At 41.1% G+C, this 23,125-nt stretch overlaps 1 protein-coding gene across 1 annotated transcript in view; it reads right to left on the minus strand.

Annotated features, from left to right (window-relative positions):
* ST6GALNAC3 (ST6 N-acetylgalactosaminide alpha-2,6-sialyltransferase 3) overlaps window positions 1–15,683 on the minus strand; it is a 200,670-nt gene extending 184,987 nt beyond the window's left edge. Inside the window, exon 1 of the mRNA XM_025153111.3 lies at window positions 15,448–15,683. Coding sequence (XP_025008879.2) covers window positions 15,448–15,465 — 18 coding nt within the window. The 5' untranslated portion in view covers window positions 15,466–15,683. The remainder of the gene's footprint in view (window positions 1–15,447) is intronic.
* Between the last annotated feature and the right edge of the window lie 7,442 nt (window positions 15,684–23,125).

Consider the following 23,125-nt stretch of genomic DNA (forward strand, 5'->3'; position numbering starts at 1 on the left):
AAAATATTGCTTGCTAAGCTGGTTTACATACATTCAATAAATCATTTGTAGTGAACTGTGAAACCCATAGAAAAAGATAAATACAATAAATTAAGTTCATTTGGTAAATGCAGTTATTGACTAGCTATAGAAAGATACTTGATACAGTCTGTTATATAGCACCATACATTTACCTAACTATTCACCAAGGAAATAAGCAACCCTTAATATATAAAAACAACACAACGACATAAATTTAATTTTAATATTATTGACCTTCTCTAGCATTTAAATATATTATTCATAACATTTAATGAAATATTTTTTCTGAGCTACGCACCCCTTAGAACAAACGAGCTCTCATGGTAGCACCAGTCTCCTACGCAGTAACAACTACTTCATATATTATGGTGGATGCATTAATAATTCATAGTCTATATAGAGTTAAGACAGAAAACATTAGAGGATACGCATTCAGTAACTACCAGAATCACAGAGGGCAGAGAAACAATACGAGCAATGCGCCCTTAGGGACTTGGCACAGTAAGATCCCAGTTTTATGTGGTCCTGGACAAATCCTCTAAAACACAGGTTATGGCTCTTACATATTGCTGGAATCACTTAGTAACTTTTAAGACTTGCCTTCTGTTTCCATCTTGTATTTGTTCCTTAGCCACAAGCAAGAAGTTTGGTACTTACAACGAGAATGGCAGTTGGTGCAGTTCCTTTATACAGGACACTTACATTACAGTTAGTAGGTCAACATCTCAACTTTTTCAAGCAGCTTAAAAAGTTAAATGAGAAAACCATTTTTCTCCATCAGGTAAGACAGAATTAAACAAACACCTTTTCTCTGCTTTGCAGCAAACTATTGTATTTTCATGAACATTCATGGATTCTACTGCACATTCCCCATTTTTGGCCAGGGAATATAGCTTTGTCACTACATCTGATTTCAATTAAGCAAGGCATTTTTCTTTGAAACAGTGCAGAGCATTAGCTCATTGCTTTTCAGTTACACTACATGGCAGGAGCTCCAAGGGATTTAATTCTCTTCTTTCTTACTCTAGTGAACCTTTGCTGACATTAATGAAATTGTACCACTTCATCCAGGAATTTGATTAATGGTATGCAGATAAAATACATAAAACAGCATTTCATCTTCACTGTTTTTAAGGAGTTCTGCGTTGCATCATTTTTACCATAGAAATGCATTCTTGCTTATTGAAGCAACAGGCCTGTTTGCAACACCTCTGCAGGGTGATATATGACTGCTCAAGATACCTCCCCTATTACTTTCTCTTTGTTTTCTGTTTCTCCTTTATTTAAATAACATTTTTTACTCCATCTTCGGGAAAGCCCAGTTTACTTCATAAGCCATGCAACAACAAAATGGCTTCACCCTCCAGTGCCTCCAGTTTGCCTTAACCATCCAGTAAGACGGTTAAGGCAAACCAATTCCCTACAGCAGGAGGAGCAGTAGTCTCACTACTAAAACTAAAGAAATCCTTCATATAGCTGCCCTGGAAAGTCACTGCTACAGCACAGAAAGTCCTGACGACTCTTACTCAGAGTTACTGAGTCAACACAATAACTAAGTATTTACTAAAAAAAAATAGAAAGATAAGATTCCCTTACAACTGCTCTGTTAAAATACTTCATCAAGAGCATTGTTTATTCTGTAAGGAACAAGATCCTTTCTTACACAGTACAGGTCAAGCCTCACAGAAAGGATGCTAATTAATCCCATCTGAGCACAGTCAGAGCTGACCTCATACAAGTTTCACAGAAGTACACAAAAGCCTAAAACAAGAAAAGTTCAAATTAATAGAAGAGATTAAGTCTGCAAATTCTTTCTGTTGCTCAGAGGTTTGTTGTTTTTGTTGAATCGTGCGGAGGAAAAAAAATACTTTGTCCCATTAGAAAAAAATAGAAAAGAAAAATAAAATATCTGCAGCCTTGTATTTTCCTAGAGTCTAAATTTAACTAGATGGCTAAGAAATCAGTAGATTACTCAGAAAGACCACTCTGAGATACTGCTCTTGATAGCCAAGATAGACTTGCATTTAATGCTTGGCAAATTGCACCACACAGTTGGTTGGTTTTTGGTTTGTTTGTTTTTTTGCTTAAATAAAGCCAAACATGAGACAAACTAGATTCAAGACAGAACATTATTCTGGTTTATGTTGAATCTCTGCTTATTATTTTAGCAGGTTTGTTTTTTTGTTTTGTTTTGTTGGTTTTTTTTTTAAAGCAAGTATGCCTTAAAATACCAGAGGGCACTGTACAGTATTGTTCAATCCAGGTGTGTTAACAAAGAACAGAGCTGTTCCATTTGTCCTTAGTTTATGTTCTTTACTGAAAGGAGCTATTAGAAGATTTTTTGAAAGAGGAAAAACAGCCACAGTCTCTGGGGCTAAAGCTCCTGAGGAGAGAACCTAACAGGGAATTTTGCCTTGAGCCAGATCAGAAAAAATTCTGATTCTCTAAGTCTGGTAAGAGCAACTGAAACAGAAAAGTAATAGACAGGACTATTTACTTACAGCTTATGAAAGTTAGATTACAGATATTTCAACTGGAAAAGATGGAATATTTTACTGCTGTTAAATACGGCAATCTGAACAACTGAAAAATTAAACAACTCTGGGTCAATTACGGTAATCCACAAACGGCCTCCAGTCTGCCTTAAACCAACCCAGTGAATACTAAAAATATTGTATCCCTATAGAAGAAAATCTAAGAAAAGAAAAATTAACAAACTGGGAAATGTGCTGAAAAGCCTGAAATTACATCCAGAAAGACAAAGGACATGAGATACAAAATCAACAGTTATGTTCACTATTACCTTCTGTTTGCCAGAGCACAGACACACATGCAAACACACATGCTCCAAGCCCCTCTTGCAAGCATCAGTTTACTTGAAGCTGTGCGTGTTTGTCAATAATAGCAGACTTGCAATAATATTTCCAGATATACAAAGTCACCTCTGGAGATGTCAAATGGCTTGCAGTGAACTCTGTAACTTATGGATTCTTCTTTGTAACAGTGCAAAATTCTGTAGTTTACTTCAGGAGTCAGAGAGCATCAAAACTGTCAGGTGAAGTCCATCCTCTTAAATCCAAAGCATGTAACACCCACCATTTACACCCAACTTGGCAAAGAACCTGGGCTGAATTGATCTTTGCCTTGAATACAAAAGCTGAAACATAGTGGGGTGTTAAAACCTAGGAAGGTTACTTGAACCTTCCCGGGCAGTAAATACAGCTAGCAGGAAGGCCAAAAGTACACTCGAGTAAAGGTCTGTGACCATAATGTTGGAATGGATTCACTCACCATGCATGCATCAGTAAACTGATTTTTGTTACCTACAATATTCTAGAACAGCAGTTACCAGCAATTGTTTTTAGCAGTTGATTTTGAGCCATGACAAGTGACAGATAGAGAAGTCAGGCAACACAATAGCATCATAAGCCTCAAAAAAAAAAAAAAAAAACCCTAAAAACAACAAGAAAGTAATACGATGAGAGCAAAGCAAAGCATTTTCCTTTAGCTCCTCTGAAATCTCTAAGACTACATTTCAGCCTATCTAGCAGACACTGCCTACAAACTGCATCATATGCTCTAGCATTCCAGTAAAAATAATTGTGTGAAATTCAAATAGCAGTCTTACCATAACACGGTTTATGTGGTTAGAACTCAGTTTTCTGTGCCTACTCCACAGCCCTTGAGCAACATGAAAGGGTGGGGATTTCAATAGAAACAAAATAGCTGAATAAGATGAACAGGAGTGATGTAGTTCAGCTGTAATAAAGGCCTACACATCAAGTATTCCTTCACTTATCCTTAATACCTAATTAAAAAAAAAATTTAATACTAGCTGCATGGTATAAACTTCGTTCCAGATCAGTCTCTCTTGTATAATTATATGAAGCTTATTCCTTCGGTGACAAAGGTAATAACTCAGAATATGGGTTTTAAATAAGGCCTTCGGGAAAAACAGAGTGAGCTAAGTTAGTGAAATGCAAGAGAAAAAGCTGAAGAAAGATGAACTGATTTTGCACTTGCTCTCTCAGTAACTATGAAATTACTACAGAGACTCATAGAACAGTTTGAGTTGGAAGGGACCTTCAATATCATCTAGTTCCAAGCCTCCTGTTGGTTTAGCTAGATTTCCCTGTCAAGTTGAAAACACACAGCAAAAATACTTGCACTCCTCCAGTCCCCAAATTCTTAACTGAATACTTTATGCATGAAAATTTAAATTTAGGTTACAGGGGAGAAATAAAGCCACATTAGAGTTTGCTGCCAAATACAATTCTCCAGGCTTTCTCACAAGTACAGCAACTGAGGCCTTAATGAAGGATCAAGAACATTACATGTGGGACTATCAGACAGTACTCTCAGTCATCCCCTAAGGCAGCTGGAAAAGGGATCCTGTACAACCGAAGGGCCAGCTCTTCGGGTCACTACTCTACTTAAAAACAAGTTCTCTGTGGGTTTTGTTGGTTTGTTTTTGCACTGCTGTACCTCCAGTGCCCCACTTCTGCAAGGCTAAAGAGAACCAAAGATGTTTGACCTGCGCGTAGGTTTGGATGCTGCTATGAACACAACTGTTAGACATATTTCAATAAACCTGCCACATATGATGTACTACAATTAGAATTATAACACCACCACGGTAGAAATCATTAAATTGCCGAATAATTAAGAGTGGAGACCTCTAGAGATCACCAAAACCAGCTCGTGCCTGCCGTAGGCCTAGCTTCAGTTACCTCAGGCCGCTCAAGGCCTCGTCCTGACGACTTTTTAACATTTCCAAGGATACATACGCCATGTCCCCGTACCGGTGTTATTACAGTCTTAGCGGTAATCTTTCTCCCCTTGCATTTACCTGGAATTTCCCTTGCTACTAATTCCAGCTGCTGGCTCCTCCTGCTGCTCACCTCCCTCTGAGGAGCAGCGCCATCTGCAGGCGGCAGAGGACTGCTGGGAGGTGCTGCAAGGCGCCCCAGGCCAAGCAAAACCCAGCTCCCTCAGACACTGCTACCAGGGTGCTCTTAAAAATAGGACGTGCCTATCTCCCCCGTTCTTTGCAAAGGAGAAACCTCAGAATTCAGGATTTTTCACCTTTAGTTTCTATGGCAAGAAAGCACACACACATCAGTTTTCCATACTACAAGTAGAAAATGCGTGGGGAATGAGAGCAGGGGGAAGTGCATCTACAAGTTCATCCAATAACCCTCTTCCATCCCATCTGTCACACTTTAAAAAGTTACTTTCAGCCCGTAGTTGGAAAAAAAAACAGCGCCAAGTCCTGATCGCCACAGGGCACCTGCATTTCCCAGAGAACAGAAGGTTTAAAAAATCCACACAGAGCAATCTTCTGAAGACAGGCCTCAATTAGGCGAGATGACAGGCTGTCATTACAAGAAATGCCTTTGGGCACCTCACCTATTCCGACAAGCCAGGTGCAATCCACAGCTGGCATTCAGACACCACTACATCCAGGTTCCTGCTGCTACAGCAAAGCAGTGCTGCAGTGCCCCACTGGGAGGCAACTGTCTGATGGTCCCCAACCAGCCTCCTGCAGCTGGCTTCCAGGAACAGTATTTCTCTCAGCAAAACAAGAAACAAGCCATTGTTTGCTTTTCTTTTTTTTTGGTCAAATAACAAAAAAAAATCCTATGTTATTACATTAGAAAAGCCAACTTTGCCTTCCTCTTGCAATGAAACAATAATGCAGCCTATTGTATTGTGCCCGTATTTCCCCCCCTCACACAACATGAATTACCAACAGTCTGAGATACAAATTGAACCAAAAGAAAATATTCAAAATGTTTTCTCCCATGGTTTCACAGTAAATATTATTCCACTTCACCACATTTGTTTACTGCTTAAGCAGCAGCAATAAAATTACAGAGGAGAGCCCTGTCTACCATTCTGTTATTTCTCCCTAATAGTAGACAGAAAAAAAAAGCCAAAAATAATACACAACATCTTCCCATCTGTATACCACTGATCTCATATTACCCCTTGAGGGCTGGAGAAGTCTGTCTGCCCACCTACACACAGCCAGGGACACTCCCTGCTTTCTTCTGGGTTCCTAACACAAGAGCATCCTACACCCAGCCCCCATCAGCACTTCTACCACCAGCCAAGTTCAGAAGGAGGCAGAGGTCTTTCACAGTTCTTACTTTTGTGTCTTTCCCTCTTTGCGAGTCTGGGAAGGAAAAGAAGCACTCAGCACCCAGACACTCCGGAGTCTGATAGAGTACTTCACTGGTATATTCAATTTTTTTCTATTTAATAACATTGTGCAGGAGGGAGGAAATTGACAATTGATATTCTGAAGCATTAGAGTAAGAACACGAAATTTCAGATTTATGTGTAAGTTTCCATTTGCATCAGTTCTGCAAGGAGATAAAGAACGCCCACTGTAAAAACCAGCTTTGTCTTATCTGTTCTTTCATGTAAATTTCATATTCAGCCTTCTACACAACAGGAACTCATACATTATCCTGTTTATTTTTGAAAAATTAGATTTAAGGTCTTGATGTAAAATCACAACTAAACCTTTGAAGTCCAAAAGCATACTAGAGTGCAAAGATGCAAGAAATCTTACACATTCAAGTAAAATTTGCTAAATGCAATGTAATTTGACTTCAAAATTATTAGCACAGTTTTTCCTATAATTTACAACAGAGGAGACTTGATGCAACTAATAATGAAGTGGCTCAGCTAATTCCCAGTGCTACTGGAAATTGTTTGATATGACGCTGATGCCTGGGTACTATGCTGACTGACAGCACTGTAAATTCAGAAGTAGAAGTAACAACCCTTATCAAAACTTAACCCAAGTTTCTATCATTAGCTGTGATCTCCAGACTGAGGTTTCAGGAGACAATTTCACTGAGTTTAAAAGAAAATGGTTATACTTATCTGTCTGCAAGCTAGCATTTCAAAGCATGTGTTACCTAACTCTGCTTTGAATTATGCATTTGCGTTCTGCTATTATGCTTCAAAGAAATTATTTCAGTTAAGTTTAATCAATTCCTTCCATAGCTTTGGATACAGCTCTTATTATATTTCATTAGTTTCTCTCATGGACAGGATGGCAAATAAATGGCTAATAAAAGGAAAAGAAGCAAACTATTAAGCAAATACATTACATATACGTAGCAATAGTGTATGTGCATTACACTAATTAAGTTATCATACTTTGCAGTCACACATGGAATACTAAAAGGGAAGTTTTCACACAAGATCAGCAACATCTGGCTCACACGTGGAAGCTGGTTTTTTGGGTTTTTTGTTTTTTTGTTTTTTTTTGTATATTTCTTAATTTATAAAGAGTTTTAAATTCCTAAAAGCAAACAACCCATTAAACACAATAAGTTTACACTTTTTACTCAAGAATAGTATATTGAAAAAGAGCATCTGGGCAGCAGCAAACTAGTTGCTAATTCTACTCCTCTGTACCCAGCCTGTCTGACAGTCACAGAAACACGCAAAATAGCATAACCTTTCCAGTCATCTGGAATACCACACTCATGATTCAATATGAATATTCTATTTCACTGGGGTTTTTTTTACTCTCCTAAATGAACTTCAGAGGTAGAAATGAACAAAACAAATAGAAAATCACACTGTATGTCTAAGCATGAGATGAGGCACAGCAATGGTAAGTGCTATGCAAGGAAAACAATTCTTCCCATTTCCTTTGGATTAGAAGGTCTCCAGGAATTTTTCATTAAAACAGGCATCCCTCATTTCTGTAGTTGTTCATGACTATTTTGATTCAAGGTTAAAATAAGATTACGTCCACTGAATCCACACTGGATTGTTATCTTATCATTTCTGTTTTGTAACAGATAGCCTGCTTCAAAACAGTAATTGTTTTTCTTATTGATAAGGCGGTGAGGAACAATATAACTAGCAGTTAAAGTGTAGAGCTGTTTATAGAAATCCTTACTGAGGAAGGAAAAAAACAGAAGCCATCCCACACCAACCAGCTGTCACATACCTAAGCCTGCTAGAGCCACAGACCTTTAAGGTCTAAACAGCAATTCCCAAACTACTTTTCATGCAGTACAAGAAAATAAATGTTTTCTCCTACTAAATGATTTTTGTATCAATTGAACGCTCAGGTTTTTACTTCAATGTTTTCCCCAAGTAGACCTCCCACAGTTCTCTCTGAACTACTGACGAGTTTTACATTTGTCTTCCTACAAGGATGTTTATTTCCATAAATGGATTACACTTTCCCACAAATTGCTTTAGAGCACTTTCATGCAAGGCTACACAAGACACTTTACAAATAAAGCAACGGTACTTTAACAGTGCCATTAGCAAATCATGACTAGCCACGGTGCTTTGCTTTGAGGCCCAGAAGGAAAGTCACTTCTTTGGGCTTTATTCACAACGTGCTGAGGACTTCCCTTCAAGAGCAAGATTTGGCAAACAGACAGAAAAACTAAAAAGCAGCAAGTCTGTCAAATTCAATTTTCTTTCCACTCTTGCTAAATGTTTTGCTGCAGAGTTTGAAGCTATGAAGTAGCTACAACACATTTCCACATGCCTATGATCTGTGTTATATCTGCCTTTTGGGGGATGCACTTCTCACTCTATGACTGTTCTTCTTTGCAGTGGCCTTAGGCAAACTTGAAACTGATAATCAGAAGTAAAAGGTGAAATAGGAGCCCATAGCTATAACAGCTCCTACAATTAGCATTCAGAACAAGCACACCAAAGTCAGTCTTTCCCACTGGAGTAAAGGACTGGCAGTAGTAATAAGGTCTCATGCAAGATTTCAGTGAGAAAAAAAAAAAAAAAGCACACTCTTCAGCATTAGTTTCAGCAAATATCTGAAGGTGAGTTTTCAGAAACATTCGTTTTCTAACCATTAACTGAAATACCAGACACACCAAGACAGAAAAAAGAACTACAAGCAAAGCGTTAACAGAATGCCAGCTGAACTTCACCCAATGCATCCCAGGTACAAGCACTCCAGGAGGGCAGAAGTTGAATTAACACGCTACGCTCTTGACACATGCATATGTATACACTTACTTGCTGAATAAGAGAACACATCTAAAGTAATAGAGGCCTAAGTGCAAAAAGCTGACATACACAATCATTAACCCTGTTTATTAAACTGTTTACAATTACTATTGGAAAAATATCATTAGTACTAATGGAACGCAGTACTACTTCCTAAGTAACTTGGCTATCCTTTTTATCCACCATGAAATGCAGAAGTTAAGCAAGGCAGATATTCTGTGTTACCTACAGTTTGGGCAGGATTACAGGTTAGGGGTGGCGGCATATATAGCCAATGAGGAACATGACCCACATGTATTGTTCAAGGGTAGTAAGGCTAAACAGCATGCAGCCATCACAACTAAGCATACCTGGAAGAGGTCACAGAGGTATCTACAAGCACAGGAAAAAGTGACCACTGTCATGACAAGAAGGAGGTTTTGGCTAGATTTCCTGGCCCCATGTAGGTATGCCTCATTAGAGGAAATAGGATCTATAAATAATTCATTCTGCATTTCCACTACGCAAATTGCTATTCCCATGAAATAAACATGCTTCTCTACTGATTTCCAACTGCTCCACACCTGGATTTTACCTGCCTATGCTAGCATTTCACTGCCTATTGGCAATGCAGATCGCTCCAAAATACATCTTTCATAAGAAGCTACACTTCATTTAATTACTAGCAAGTGCGGTGCTCCTGCATCAATTTTAAAGCATTATGCATGCTACACAGGTATACAGGAACTACTCAATAGGATTGTCTTTACACAACACAATCCATTATTCCATTACAGCACTGCTTACAAGATTTCATCTCTTAAGCTATCCCACCCCAGTTCCTACCTCATCTTTGTTCTTCTCACCAGTAAGGATGAAAAAGGATCTCTCAGGCTGTATTTTGTCCAATTTCAAATATATGGACAGTCAGATTATCTGGATGACACATGCTTTGTTGCTTAAAGAGGAACTACAGAACAACAACTTCTGCCCCATTATTGGTTTATCACAGGACTACTCAAATGCAAACCTGAGGCAGGTCTTAATTTTGTGCCAGTTTTGCAGTTTAAGTTTTTATATCTCTACTGAGTTAAAGACAGAGGAAGCCCAGTTTCACACCAATTGCAGCACCTCTACGTATTTTGATCCTAGAAGTGATTTTCAAGGTTCCTTGCTATGACAGTGCATTTTCCAGAAGAAAGTGCAAATAAAGGTTTTGGAGTCCAGAGAGCAATATATCCTGATTTCTGAGATCTAGTCTGATAACACATTGCACATTAAAAAAAAAAGAAAAAAAGAAAAACACATAAGTTATCATAGTTCCAGTAATATTTTCTTGTTTAATTTCAAACACAACCCACCAGTGGCTCTCTAGCAGCCCTCCCAAAATCCGTGCATTGGTGCTGGCGGCTTGCAGACTTATTCTTGGAAACTGCACCAAGCATTCCTGCTACTGAAGATGCCAAATGCCCATTGACTGCATCCTCCTGAGTTGTTACAGAATTAGGGGGTCTCAATTCACTCATCAGTGACTAAGTATGAGATTTGTGGAGACACAGGTTGAATACTTCTTCCTGTAACACATGCATTGGAGAACGTGCACCATCACCTAACTTATCTTCATCTGGCCATCCATAGTAGTTCTGCGTACCAAATATATGCCCACCAGGGTAGCCCTGGACAGACAGCTTACTCTAGCTGTGGCCACTCTTGCTCCTGGCTCTGTTTCTCAGTGATGACACCACCTGAGCAGGACCTCTGAAAGCTAGGAAACAACCACAGCGAATGAAAAACCATTACAGCACACAATCCATATTGCAGCAGTGCAAAAATAGCCAAAACACAGCAATCATGTATCACACAAAAACAGAGCACTAATACTGCATTGATTTCTCCTCTTGGAAGAGGTTTTTCAAAACAACTGTCCCACAGCAAACCATGTTTTGCTGTTAATTACATTTGGAATTGAACATTTTCTGGACACTTGAAATGGGTACAACTCTTCTTGTATTTTCCTCACATCATATTTTTCTTCCCTTGAGCATTTTATAACCAAACACAGAAACAAAAATAAATCTTGCAGAAGCCATGAAGAATAAAAAACGGCAGAAACCGGTAGCTTGGAATAAATGATCTTTTGCATCACATAATACTTTCCATCTCTGAAGATGATATATTCACAGGAATTATTCCAGCTATTCACAATAGGAATAGCTCAGAAAACTGTCGATCATCAGGTTACAACAGGCTGTGTAGAGAGCTCACATTATAGTTAACCTGCAGAAAATGTAGAAGATGCTGGGAATTGATCCATCAGATGGGCATCCTATCACAAGCAAAGAAGGTCACCCTTTTTCTCTTCCTGGGACCTGCCTCTCTCTCAACATGTCAGAGGAGAGAGAACAGTGTAAGCATCAAATAGGAGCAAAGCACAGTTTTCAGTGTAGGAAAACAGACCAGGTCCCATGCACAAACACTGCTGTAGTAAGTTTAATAATCAAGGGGTATGTGAATTATCTTGGACCTCACTGAAGCAGGATATATACATCACCTCTATGGAAGGCCTTGTATCTCACAGCAAGTCTAGTTACTGCTAGGGACTTGTATAATGCAAAGTCTTTGACAGCATCCTGTCAAACACGGCTACAAGCATATATGGTTTGGTTAAAACTCACGCGTTGTATCTTGCAAAATTGTTCTTTTTATCTTATAATTAGATAAAACAAATATTAAATAAGCGGTGTATTTTAGCTAGCCAACTTCTTAGCGTGAGAAGAACCAACTCTCAAAAATCTGCAGTAGTGAGAGCATTGCTTTGGAGGTTATACAAATCCCAGAATGGTTTGGATTGGAAGGGACCTTTAAAGACCACCTACTTCCACTTCCCTCCCACCCCAGACAGGGGCACCTTTCTCTATGACAAAGCCCAAAGCCCACATCCAGCCTAGTTTTGAATACTTCTGAAGAAGGGCTGTAATACTATTTGCAATGTATATTTTCAGTGAAGGTTTCAACTCATTTGTTATCTCTGCTGGTAGAGGGTCATGTCCAGTCTACACACAGATTAAATTATTTTTTCATTCACTGCATGGTAAATAAACAGCACACCACAGAAATGGACATCTTTCTAGATTTCACACCTAGCTTTCACTGTACTGGCCCATCACAAATGCACTTTTGTTGAATTCTACCATGTTAAACCTATGCAGTTTAAACTGTAGCATGACAACATCATTCATCTCCTCCATTTCCTTCAAAACCTCCACTTAAAGAGAAGAGAGTTTGTGAATATAAGAAAGTACAGTCCACTGCAAAATGTGACATTTGTAAACTAAGATCACCCACGTGTTTTAAAACATCACAGCTCAATCCTCAGCAGGGGATATTAACATTATACGGAGTGCCATCATCTGGAGATGTTCAAGGCCAGGATATATGAATAGTTTTGACGTTGATAGTTATGAAATATTGTTTTGAATAGTCAGTGCCTGATACAGTAGCAGTTGGGGAGTTCAACATCTGCAGTGATAATGGTGACTACATCAGTACTAATCACTCAGTTAATCCAGTAATCAGCCATGTGGCATGGAGCTGCCATAGTAACAAACATAAGATAAATCGTTTTCCTCCAGGAAGTGTCTACGCTTCACTCAGTGATTCTGCTATTCTTTTTAAATACCTGTTGGGGTGAGGTCTGCGTGTGTGGAAAGAGTACAATCCAATGTGTTAGAACTTGGATCTTTCTCGACAGAAAAGAGAGCTCCTCAGAAGAGAGTTTCACTGTTTACAATGAGGATGTCCCACCAGCGACCGGGACACGGTGTCTGAAGCTATGATCAGTGAAAGAAGCAGCACACACTGTAGGAAAGCTGCCTTCCCAAGAGCCACACACAGCAATCATTTCCTGCAGAAGTCTTATTAAAAGGGGAACTCTTGATATCTAAAGGTTATATGCTTCTCCAAATGTTTTTAACCACTGCAAGTAAACACGATTTAATAGCCACTTCTTTTCTTTGTACTTTACACGCAACTTCTTCAAACATCATTTAAATTAAGCTTTCCCACATACAGAACTCAACTCTTAATGAGTCTCAGTATCTTCGCAAGCAGAATAAGAGCAAAAGGAAAACAAATAAAGCAAAAGAGATCTGGGAACTACAGCAAGTAGAGCCCCAAGGCAACACCACAGAGGTATTTGGAGCACAGGTGGCAGGGAGCAATTGTCCTGCCTTCCTCTACACTCTGCCACCATCCATCATAAATTCTATACATGTTTTTAAAAGCCTGTCCTATAGGTATATTTCCATACCAGTTACTGACCAAATAAACCAGAATGTCTGGACAAACATAAGAGAAAGAAGGAGGATGCAGCTAACAGGTTTGTAGTTGCAGAAAGGAATTACCTCCCTGTCATATCAAAAGATGTGCTATTCCAAATTCCCTTGCTGTGAGAAAAACATGCAGTCCCTTCAGGGCAACTGCTGCTTTCACTTTCGTCAGATCTAGAAAGTATAGAAAACTCCTGTCTATGTACTTAAACTATAGGCATTACATTAAAACCTCATACTGATAAGTATTCTTGATCTAGAAATTCAGATTACTGCTATGAGGTGTCCATGTAGGAAAGTCCAGTTTGCCTTACAGCACAACTAATCTTCTATCTGCTTCACTTTCTATCCATGCACCTTCCTGTATTAACAAGATTAAGAATGAGGCTGACAGAGGGCTGCCTGTCAAGGAGCACCACTGGAACTGCAACCGAACAGGAGTCCAGGGCTTAGCAGAGAGGCGGCTTATTGCATTGTAACTTCAACCCTAAGGCAGGCCCTGCAGAAGTCACATCTGTGGCAAGCTGGGAGACATTGTGTCACCAGGCTGCCCAGAAAGGGCTGGGAGACACTGTGGCTTTCCCGTAACAGTTGATGACGATCTCCTGTTAAGGCCAGAGGGGAGAACTGGGATGTGATCTTTTAATAGGGTTAAGATCAGGAAAGAAATTTTGTCTTCTAGAACACCTGCAGATTCAAAGAATGTTTAAAAAAAAAGATAGAAAGAAAGAAAAAAAAGCATATGCTTGCCTTTGTGAAGCCCAGCCCTGTTCACAGAGTTCAGCCCCTATCATGACTGAACTCTGTTGCATCAGTGCTGCCTGCTGGAGTTGGTTACCACCCATCCCCAGCAGAACCTGCGGGTTCAGGGAAGTTTCTGCACTTTGTCATAGTTATTAATAAAAGCTGCCAGAAGCTCCATGCACGTGAATGAAGAAAAACATAAAGATATGAACATCCACGTACCACAAATTCACTACTATGGAAGGAATGGGATGGGGGGGAAACAGTGCAGTGAAACGAGCAGTTGCTTTTAAAGCTGAATGCCAAGGAAAAAATGCTGAGGAAAGTTACAGGAGCTGAGTTTGGTGAGACAGAGGAATGTCTATGACTTGGGGACTGTTCAGAAGCTCTGCCATCGTCTGTCCTGCTGGGACGCTGAAGGCAACTGCTATGCAGCCATCCCAAAGTTTGGGGTAATCAATCCTCTGTTAGAAGATCAGACTGAACATAACAAAGCACTCCCAGACAGGTTTTATTTACCAGAAGGAACAGAGCACGAATGTATTCAAAACACACAGAAAGGAGCAAGGCGGACAGCAAATGAATGGGAAAGAAATCATTTCCAGCCCAGGGACAGCCTGCAAGTGACAGTGGTGCTGTAAAGAACAGACGTGTTTGTTCTCTGCTGGCCACACTTCCGCCTCCTCCCCATTCATTCAATGCCTGGTGCTGGCACTGCACCCCCTGCCCCATGGCACGCTGCTCTGAGCACTCAGCTGAGGAAAGCAGCTGGGGAAGGCATGCGAGCACAAGGTAAGTTGGCGCTTGTTGGTGTGAAGGGGAAAGAGCCTGGACAGTATCAATAACAAACGCAATTAAACACTAAATGTAGTTGTGTGGAGCATGTGGACCTTGGGTACGTTCAGCAGAGGAGTGCGTGCTTACGGAGCAACTGGGGCAGCTGTGTACGTCTGCAGCCTTAGCTTTCAAAGCAGTGAATGCTGCACAGTCAGAAAACCACTTCCCCCGTTCTGCCCTTTGTAGTGGGAGTCTGCTGCCAAACGCCTCAGCTCCTGAAGGAATTCAGCCCAACAAAGTCAGCTGAGACAAAGCAGAGCCCCTCACCCCCTACGCTCGGTGCACAGCTCCCGGCTCCTTCCCGCTGGCCGCGCTGACAATGCGGGGAGAGGAGAAGAATGGCAGAGGGAAGCAGAGCACAGCTGTGTGGTGCAGAGTCTGTATCTGTCCGCCGAGCACAACTAGTATTCAGGGAAAAAAGAAAAAGACAACGAGAATGCAATAGGAGCACACGGAATCCATGCCTCTGAGCAGCAAGGGGCTCTCTAACAATGCGTTCAAGCAACAGATAGAGATTTACCTTCAAAATGCAGGCCATGTTCTTTTCTCTATCCTTCCTACCACAGAGCAGCGGGATTCTACTTTGTGAGCAGCAGTTCCAGTGTCATGCAAAAGGCTGGCGGTGCCGCGCCGCTGCCAGAGCCCACATTCTCGTAGATGCAGACGCGGGTACCACGCACGCAGGATCCGTTAGTCATATTTGTCTCTTCGTGCCCCGTTTTGTTCCACCCATCGGCCTTCCACTGGCTGGGGGCCAGCCCGGTTCCTCCCTCCCTCACGTGACCCCGCTCAATCCACAGCCCCGGTGGATGTGTGCCAGCCCCGGGATGCTCGCGCAGCAAAGAGCGCGTGCGGATGGCAGCCCGCAGCCCGCGGATGCGTTGTAATGCACAGACCCAGCTGCGTGTTCGTCATTAACCCTTGTGCAGCTCTAAGCGTCCCCAGGAGGCCGTGGCTGTTAGCCGGTCGGCGGAGCCCGGACTCTGCACGCTATTTGGGCTCTACAAAACCCTCAGGCCGCTTGCTACAGTGAAGTGTTGTTTTACATCCAGCCCTTTCACCGTGCAGACCTCCTTTTGTGAGCTGATCGGCAAGCAACGCAAATATCCCACCGGAGGTGCCTGTGTTGTGCTGCGTGTGCCTTTCACTACAAAGGACCGGCAAACGTTGCAGGGAATGCAAAGTGCTGTGCGGTTTTGTTTTGTTCCCTGAAAGCTCTTTGAACTTGCTCTCTTTTTCCCTGCACTGAAGCAGGATTAGCTGCAGGTTGGTTAACTGAGCTGTTGAATAATTCTATTTCAGCTGGACTTTGCCACGGGCACAGCTGCCCAGAGAAGCTGTGGGTGCCCCATAACCAGAGGAGCCCAAGGCTGGGCTGGATGGAGATTTGGGCAACCTGTTCCAGGGGGAGGGGTCCCTGCCCATGGCTTGTGGGTCCCTTCCAACCATAAAACCCAACCACTTGTTGATTCTCTGCTCTTACTGTTAAACCCAGGCTCTTCTTTTTCATACTGGCCTCTGTATTGTAGAGATCACCCTTCATGTTTGTTGCCTCTCCTGCAGCCTCCTTCTCTCCCTTTTAGATTCCTAGCACTTCTCAATACTATCTTAGAACTCTTTTTCTGTACTTGACACCTTCTGTGTTCTTGTGTGCCACATCGCTTCACTCCTGCTATTTTAATACACACTCTTCCTTAAATTGCAATTGATGTCTCCATCCTCTGTGCAGCGACTGAGGGTATTTGTTCCCACACAGCCAATACACCCCAGTTAACATTTTGAGACTTTTCATGCTGCTTCCTGCCCGAGGAGCCTCCCCCTATGTGGGCACAATCCCTTGAGACAACAGGTAGGTTGAAACTAAAGGAGTTAGCCCTCCTCACGTCCACGCTAAGTTAAATCATCCCTTAAAGCAGAACAGAAAGGGACAGGGCGGCTTTCTCCAGTGAGTTCACGCTCACTGGCTGCACTTCTAAAAGAAAGAAAACGCCACTTTGTGTTTGGTCTTTGTCCTGCCCCTCCTGCCATAGGTTTGTTGAGGTTCTTTCGTTTAATATACAGGGACTGCAGATTCCTCAGCCCCTCTCATCAGTGGAATTCACCCCTGCTGAGCTCCAACCAGCAGCCAAGGCTCCTGGGATGGAAACTGTTGTGTTCTTACAGACAGTGGTGGAAAAACCTTACTGATGGCTGTAATCGTATTGTCCAGTATAACCAAATACCTACACAACAAAGCAGGGGAGGAAACTCCTGAGGAGGGAACCTGTGGTCCTTATGGATTGTTTCTCTTACAACTCCTTATGAATAACTTCTACAACAAAAAGCTCTGGTAACTAAAAAGACACACAAATTATCATTATTATTTTAAATAGTTGACTCTGTCTCTCCAGCAGTCAAATGTCTTTCTTTTCCCTGAATTGAAACTATTCTATCTATGTGGTGAGGATGGGAAAAGTTTCTATCCAAGACAAATGAAAAATATTCCCTCCTCCCCTTCTTTACCAATACCATAAAGCATGAGAGGAATGAGGCTCAGAGAGAAACCGTCTTGAAAAGGTCAACAGTTTCAGATGCAGCCCAAGCATTAGGGGATTTCCAATGAATTATATTCCTTAAGGAAAGACGGATGCGGTAGGTGTCTGTTTTAAGCATTTCTCTGACATGCTTTGATGCAAAAATACCATAGCAGACAAAATGTGATGACCTGTAACTTTCAGAATTCCTGTAAGTAGAGCCTAAGACATTTATCTTGAAGGAAATCTGCCTCATTAACATTTCCATGGTTTCTCTTTGCCTATATTCTCCCAGAACTTAAATTTGGGGAGGAGAATATAGAAAATTATGCCTTTCAGAGAAGACGTTCTCTCCTTTAAGGACGGATATGAAATTCCACTTTGTTCCTGGGGACAAGAACTGAAGATGTGACTCCAGCTGAGACAGCAGAAAGCTGCAGTGGAAAGCTCAGCTTTAGGCTGAGCTCATTTCACCTCTAAGAAAACATGAAGTGCATCAACCAAGTGCTAAAAGCAACCAAACACTGCAAACACATCTTTTCCCACAAGCATCACTAAACGCTTTACTCAGGCTTGATATACTCTTGAAATCAGCTTTAGGTCAAACATGGCACACTTGAATTTCAGCTGTGCCTACAACTGCCCTTCCAAAATGAATACAGCTGTTGCCCAGTTGGGTTGGAAGCTTAAGAGAACACAAGGCTTAGTACAGCTCAAATTCTACTTTTGCTTTTCAGGAAATCCTTTCAGCTCAAAACAAACACACCAGAGGTGACCCAGGGAAAGAGCCCAGTGAGAAGTAGACATCGCCCCACACCTAGCTTGCATCTCAGCGCAATTCATCTAAACCTCACTCAGCCACAGGCCAACCTTACTGCATTTAAAATAAGTGTTGAGTTTAAAAGAAAAACCAGGAGTGATGGTGTACTTCTGTACATTTTACCAGCAGAAGACTGGTAAAACATAATTCCTCAGTGATTGCTTGGCGCCATTACAAGTCCAGCTCAGCACCTTGCTATGGCTCAGTGTCATAGTAACAGTTTAGCATGGGCACACAGCATTTCCAGACCTTACATGTTCTTAAAGTTCCTCCGTCTCCTTCTAACGCGCACATACATACACATTCAGATCCACAACTCCCAAATTTCAAGTGAATATTCTACAAAAAATATGTATTAAAAGAATTTTACACATATATAAAACAACAACAAAAATCAAGTGTTGGCCAGACCTAATACTTTTAGAAATGTGTTTTCCCTTCCAAGATGAGGCAGATCATGAATAAGGCAAAGGTTGCATTAGATTGCATTCTGTAGATATAAAATTATGTAGTACAGGGCTTTCATAGAAAGCATATAACGTTGTCAAGAAATAGCCACTATTAAGAAAGCAAATGCATAGACATAGCTTGCTCTGAAAGTAATGCCTCCTATCTATTTCCTCTAATTAAAGGGGAGGAACGCTATGACCACCTATGTCACCAGCTATTTTGACTGCATAAGAACAGCGAGGACAAACAAATATAAAACCTCCCATAATATCCAGAAGAAGAAAGTACATCAAAAGAATTCCAAAGGGAATTCCGAAGCAAAATCAGGTGTTTGAAAATGCACTGTCATTTAAAAGCAATGTTGCTGACTACAGAACACGGTTGGTTAATAGGCATATCTCACAAGTTCTGCAGCCAAGGACACATTTCCTTTTTCCGCCATTAATGTTTTACATTCTCTGCTCCCACTATCAAAGCTTTACACTCCCACTATTTTTACAATTCTAACATCACAAAAATATTGAAGTTATTTCACACTTCGATACGCCCATGTCAATTTGCCCTCTAACAAGATTTTATCTGAGAATACAGCTGTTCACGTAAAAGCTTTGGGAAAGGGAACCAGAGACTGCTTTAATCACAGTAGTGAAGACCCCAATTTGGGATAGAAAATTTTAATTCAGCATTTCAGTTTAGGAGAACGCCTCCTCCTGAACTGCAAAAAACAGAGGCTGTTCCCTGCTGTGCTCCTCCCAAAGACCCATTCAGCTGCTGGTTTTATCTGCTGAGCTGTTGGCATTATCCAAACTGCCTCTTTTTAAGGGACGGGTGGGGAGAAGAGATTAAACGAACTGAAAAGAAAAAAAAAAAAGAAGAAAAAGTCCCCATACTTTGTCCCCATACATTCCTGATGCTTTATCTCATGTTTCATTGCACTTGAAAGCACAGCAGTAAAGACAGATCTATTTGATGCAGGAGTTAATTTCTCTCTGGGGAAAAAAAAAAAAGCTCTATTTTGACCACTCTGAATCCACATAAACTGAAAGCATACTCCCCTCTTAAACTCACACTCATCTTGAAGCACTGGGTTTAACTCATGGTCCTGTTGCATCGAGCATTATACATTTGCATTATTTCAGCATGCTAAAAACAGATCTGTAATATGATGACAGTCATTTTAGGAGCTAAAACAGCATTTCCCAATGGTGTCTGGTTTAGATGTGTTTTAGTAAGTTATGGCTCCAATGTTTAGCCATAAAGCAAAAATATGATCTATATAAAAGAAAAATAAGCAACATTTTCATGCTTAATAGAGATGTTATTTGGAAAGATATACAGAGAAGGTAAGAAACTCACTAGGAACCTACATATTTCTATTTCTACGTCTCATTCTGCACCTGATCATCAAGTTATAAAACCAACCAGACCATCATACTGAAATCTAATTCCTTACATTAAAATTATCCCAACAAAATTCACATCTTGTGATTCAAAAAACTTCCCTATCCACAGCTCAAGGGACACAAGCAGTGAAAGCTGCTTACGGATCTTGCATCAGGAGCTTCACTGCTCCAAATCTGATGTTCTACACACCCCCGATAAATTCACACTCCTCTTGAGGCCTTTAGAAACGCTGACCTGATGTCATGCTGTATCCTGAGGTCAGAGTTTCTCTTCTCTTTAGGCCCAGCACAACAATGACTACCTGGCTATTAAGCGTTGCCATCCACAAAAACTACCGGTGGCAAAATCCTGTTGTTCCCTGTAGAGTCCATCGCAAACTTTTTTGAGTCCATTTCTTAACCTAGTAAAGGCAAGATTGAATGTTCATTACATGACTATGTCATTTCCTACAGGATAACTGCTTCACCCATTGGAAAAATAAAAAGTTACGCAGTGGATGAGAAAGAGGTCATTAAGGAAAAACTACATCAGTTCTGCAATGACCTAAACCATGGAAAGCAGCTGTGAAGAGGTGGGTTCTGTGCTCGTCTCTAACAGAAATCCTCTGCAATACTTTCTGAAGTAACAGCTGGGCACGAGGATTCTTCCCACTCCTCCCCTCTGAGTTCCTTGTTTGAAGCCCTGAATCTTATTCACAAACGCACTGAGTACTTGCAACTGCAACTGGAGGTATTGGGAGTTCTATTTTGAGCATATTAGTTGCTACGTAATGCAGATACTCTGAAAAAAGACTCTCAGAACCCCATAACGAGCACACCAACATAAATGAACACATTTTTTCCTGTGACTCAATTTCTTTCCCACAAGACAGATACGATTTTCATGTGCATGTCATGTGACACTGAAAGGCATTAGTGTCCGTTAGGAAATTAGGCATCCTGTCTTCAGGAAATGCTTTTACCATCATGAAGTAATACGTGGCAGAGGGCCACATTCAGGCAAGGAGGAACAGATATTAAATAGCTGCTCTCCAAGTGAGTGTGGCTAAACTTGCTATGAGCCTCTCGGGAGCACTACAATCAAAATCGGATTTTGATTATAGACTACATATTAGGCTTAGTACATAATTTGGACAAGTCAAGACTGCAGAGGTGATCAGCTTGGTAATTTAAACTTCTGAATGCCTGTTTGTTATTGAATACTGTTTTTATTTTAATAACCCATAAATCGGACACAGAATCCACTTCCTGCCATTACAGCGGCATTCAGTGGGGACAGTAAAGTTCTCTATCTTACAGAAATGCATGACACCATACCTCAGGTGAGGAGTTTATACGAAAGTACTCTTTTCTAGACCTAGAACACAAGGCACAATCTTTACCTGATAGGTGGTAACAGCTGCGAAAAGCAAGACGCTGTCCTGTGGCACACCCTAACCCAAGGTCTACCAACACTGCCGTTTACAAGGATGCAACTTCAGTCATCTCCCAGTGTTCATTCTTTGAGAAAGAATACATGTCACTTTTATGCTAACATGGAAAAAAAAAAAGGCTCCAAACCACTGACTGACACTGCAGTGTTTGAGTCCGTGAGCGAAGGGCTGACAGATTTCTAATTAAATTTCTGAAAACAGAATTGGCAATGTTATTCTCCAGTAAGATTCCTTTTTCTTCAGCAGAGCCTCCTGAGAATAAGTCCAAGGTACACAAGAGTAAATCCAAGAATTTTCTGTGTAGCATCTTAAACCCACTTGATATTTCAGTGACATTTACATCTCTGCATTGTGCCCAGTTTATTCCTGTTTTGGTTTCAGAAGGTGGCCATTATTTGCATTGCTTGAAGCTGTTCTCACACAGTCAACACAAATGCGTTTAGACAAAATAAGTTTACTACAAGTGCAGGAGAAATCAGCTTTGAGTACATTTCAGATGCTTTGTTTGGAACAAAGCTTTGAATTTCATCATGTAATTTTGGCTGCCGTTAAGAACAGCTGTGAAGATATCTATGCAGGATTGTCCTTTCTGATCTCCTTCCCTCATGATTTTTTCCCCACAACACAGCTAAATGCGGTAGCAAGGATGACTGAGCACAGGCAAGTGGGAATAGCTTTGGGGACTGCCAAGTTGTATTAGAAACACAGAATGATTAAGGTTAGAAAATACCTCTAAGGTCACCAACACCCCAACCCACCCCACCATGCCCTCTAACCGCATCCCTCAGTGCCACATATCTGCAATTTTGGAACATCTCCAGGGACAGTGATTCCCCCACCGCCTCCCTGGGCAGCCTCTGCCAGTGCATCTGAAAAAGATATTGTTCCTAATATCCAACCAGAAGCTCCCTTGGCTCAAACTAAGGCCATTCCCTCTCATCCTACTGCTGTTACCTGAGAGCAGAGGTTGACCCTCACCTCACCACAACCTCCTTTAAGGGTAGTATAGAGAGCAGTAAGGTCTCCCCTGAACCCCCTCTTCTGCAAACTGAACAATCCCAGTTCCCTTGGCCACTCCTCGTAAGACTTGTGCTCCAGATCCTATTGCATTATTGTACTCAGGTAAATAAGACGGTGAGGAAAAACAGCAATTTCAATAAAGCAAAAGGGATATGGCTTCTCAAAGGGAGATATTTCATCCAAAAAGCAAGCAATCTACCAAAGCCAGCACTTCCCCTTCACTGTTTGCATGCTACAGTGCATGCAAAAGAAACCGCAAAGAATCTTTTGAGAGGCAAAAAGAAACCAGCTCAGGAGCTTACAAGTATGAGAGAAAGAATCTGAGAGGGTAGAACTAGAGAGAAGGCTGTTAACACCCAGATCTCACCACGACACAGATGGAGATTTAAAGCTTCTCAGCATTTATTTATTTTCTGTTTCCATAAGGTATTTCTTCAAGTGTTTGGTTCATATTTGCAGTTTTATTCTAAAATCATGCAATAATTTTAATGTGTGAGACTCTCTGGAAAATATTCTCATACAGAATATGAAACTGTTTACAGGAAGAGCCTAAATTCAG

This window comes from Gallus gallus, chromosome 8, assembly GCF_016699485.2.
Source record: "Gallus gallus isolate bGalGal1 chromosome 8, bGalGal1.mat.broiler.GRCg7b, whole genome shotgun sequence".
Taxonomy (NCBI): Eukaryota; Metazoa; Chordata; class Aves; order Galliformes; family Phasianidae; genus Gallus; species Gallus gallus.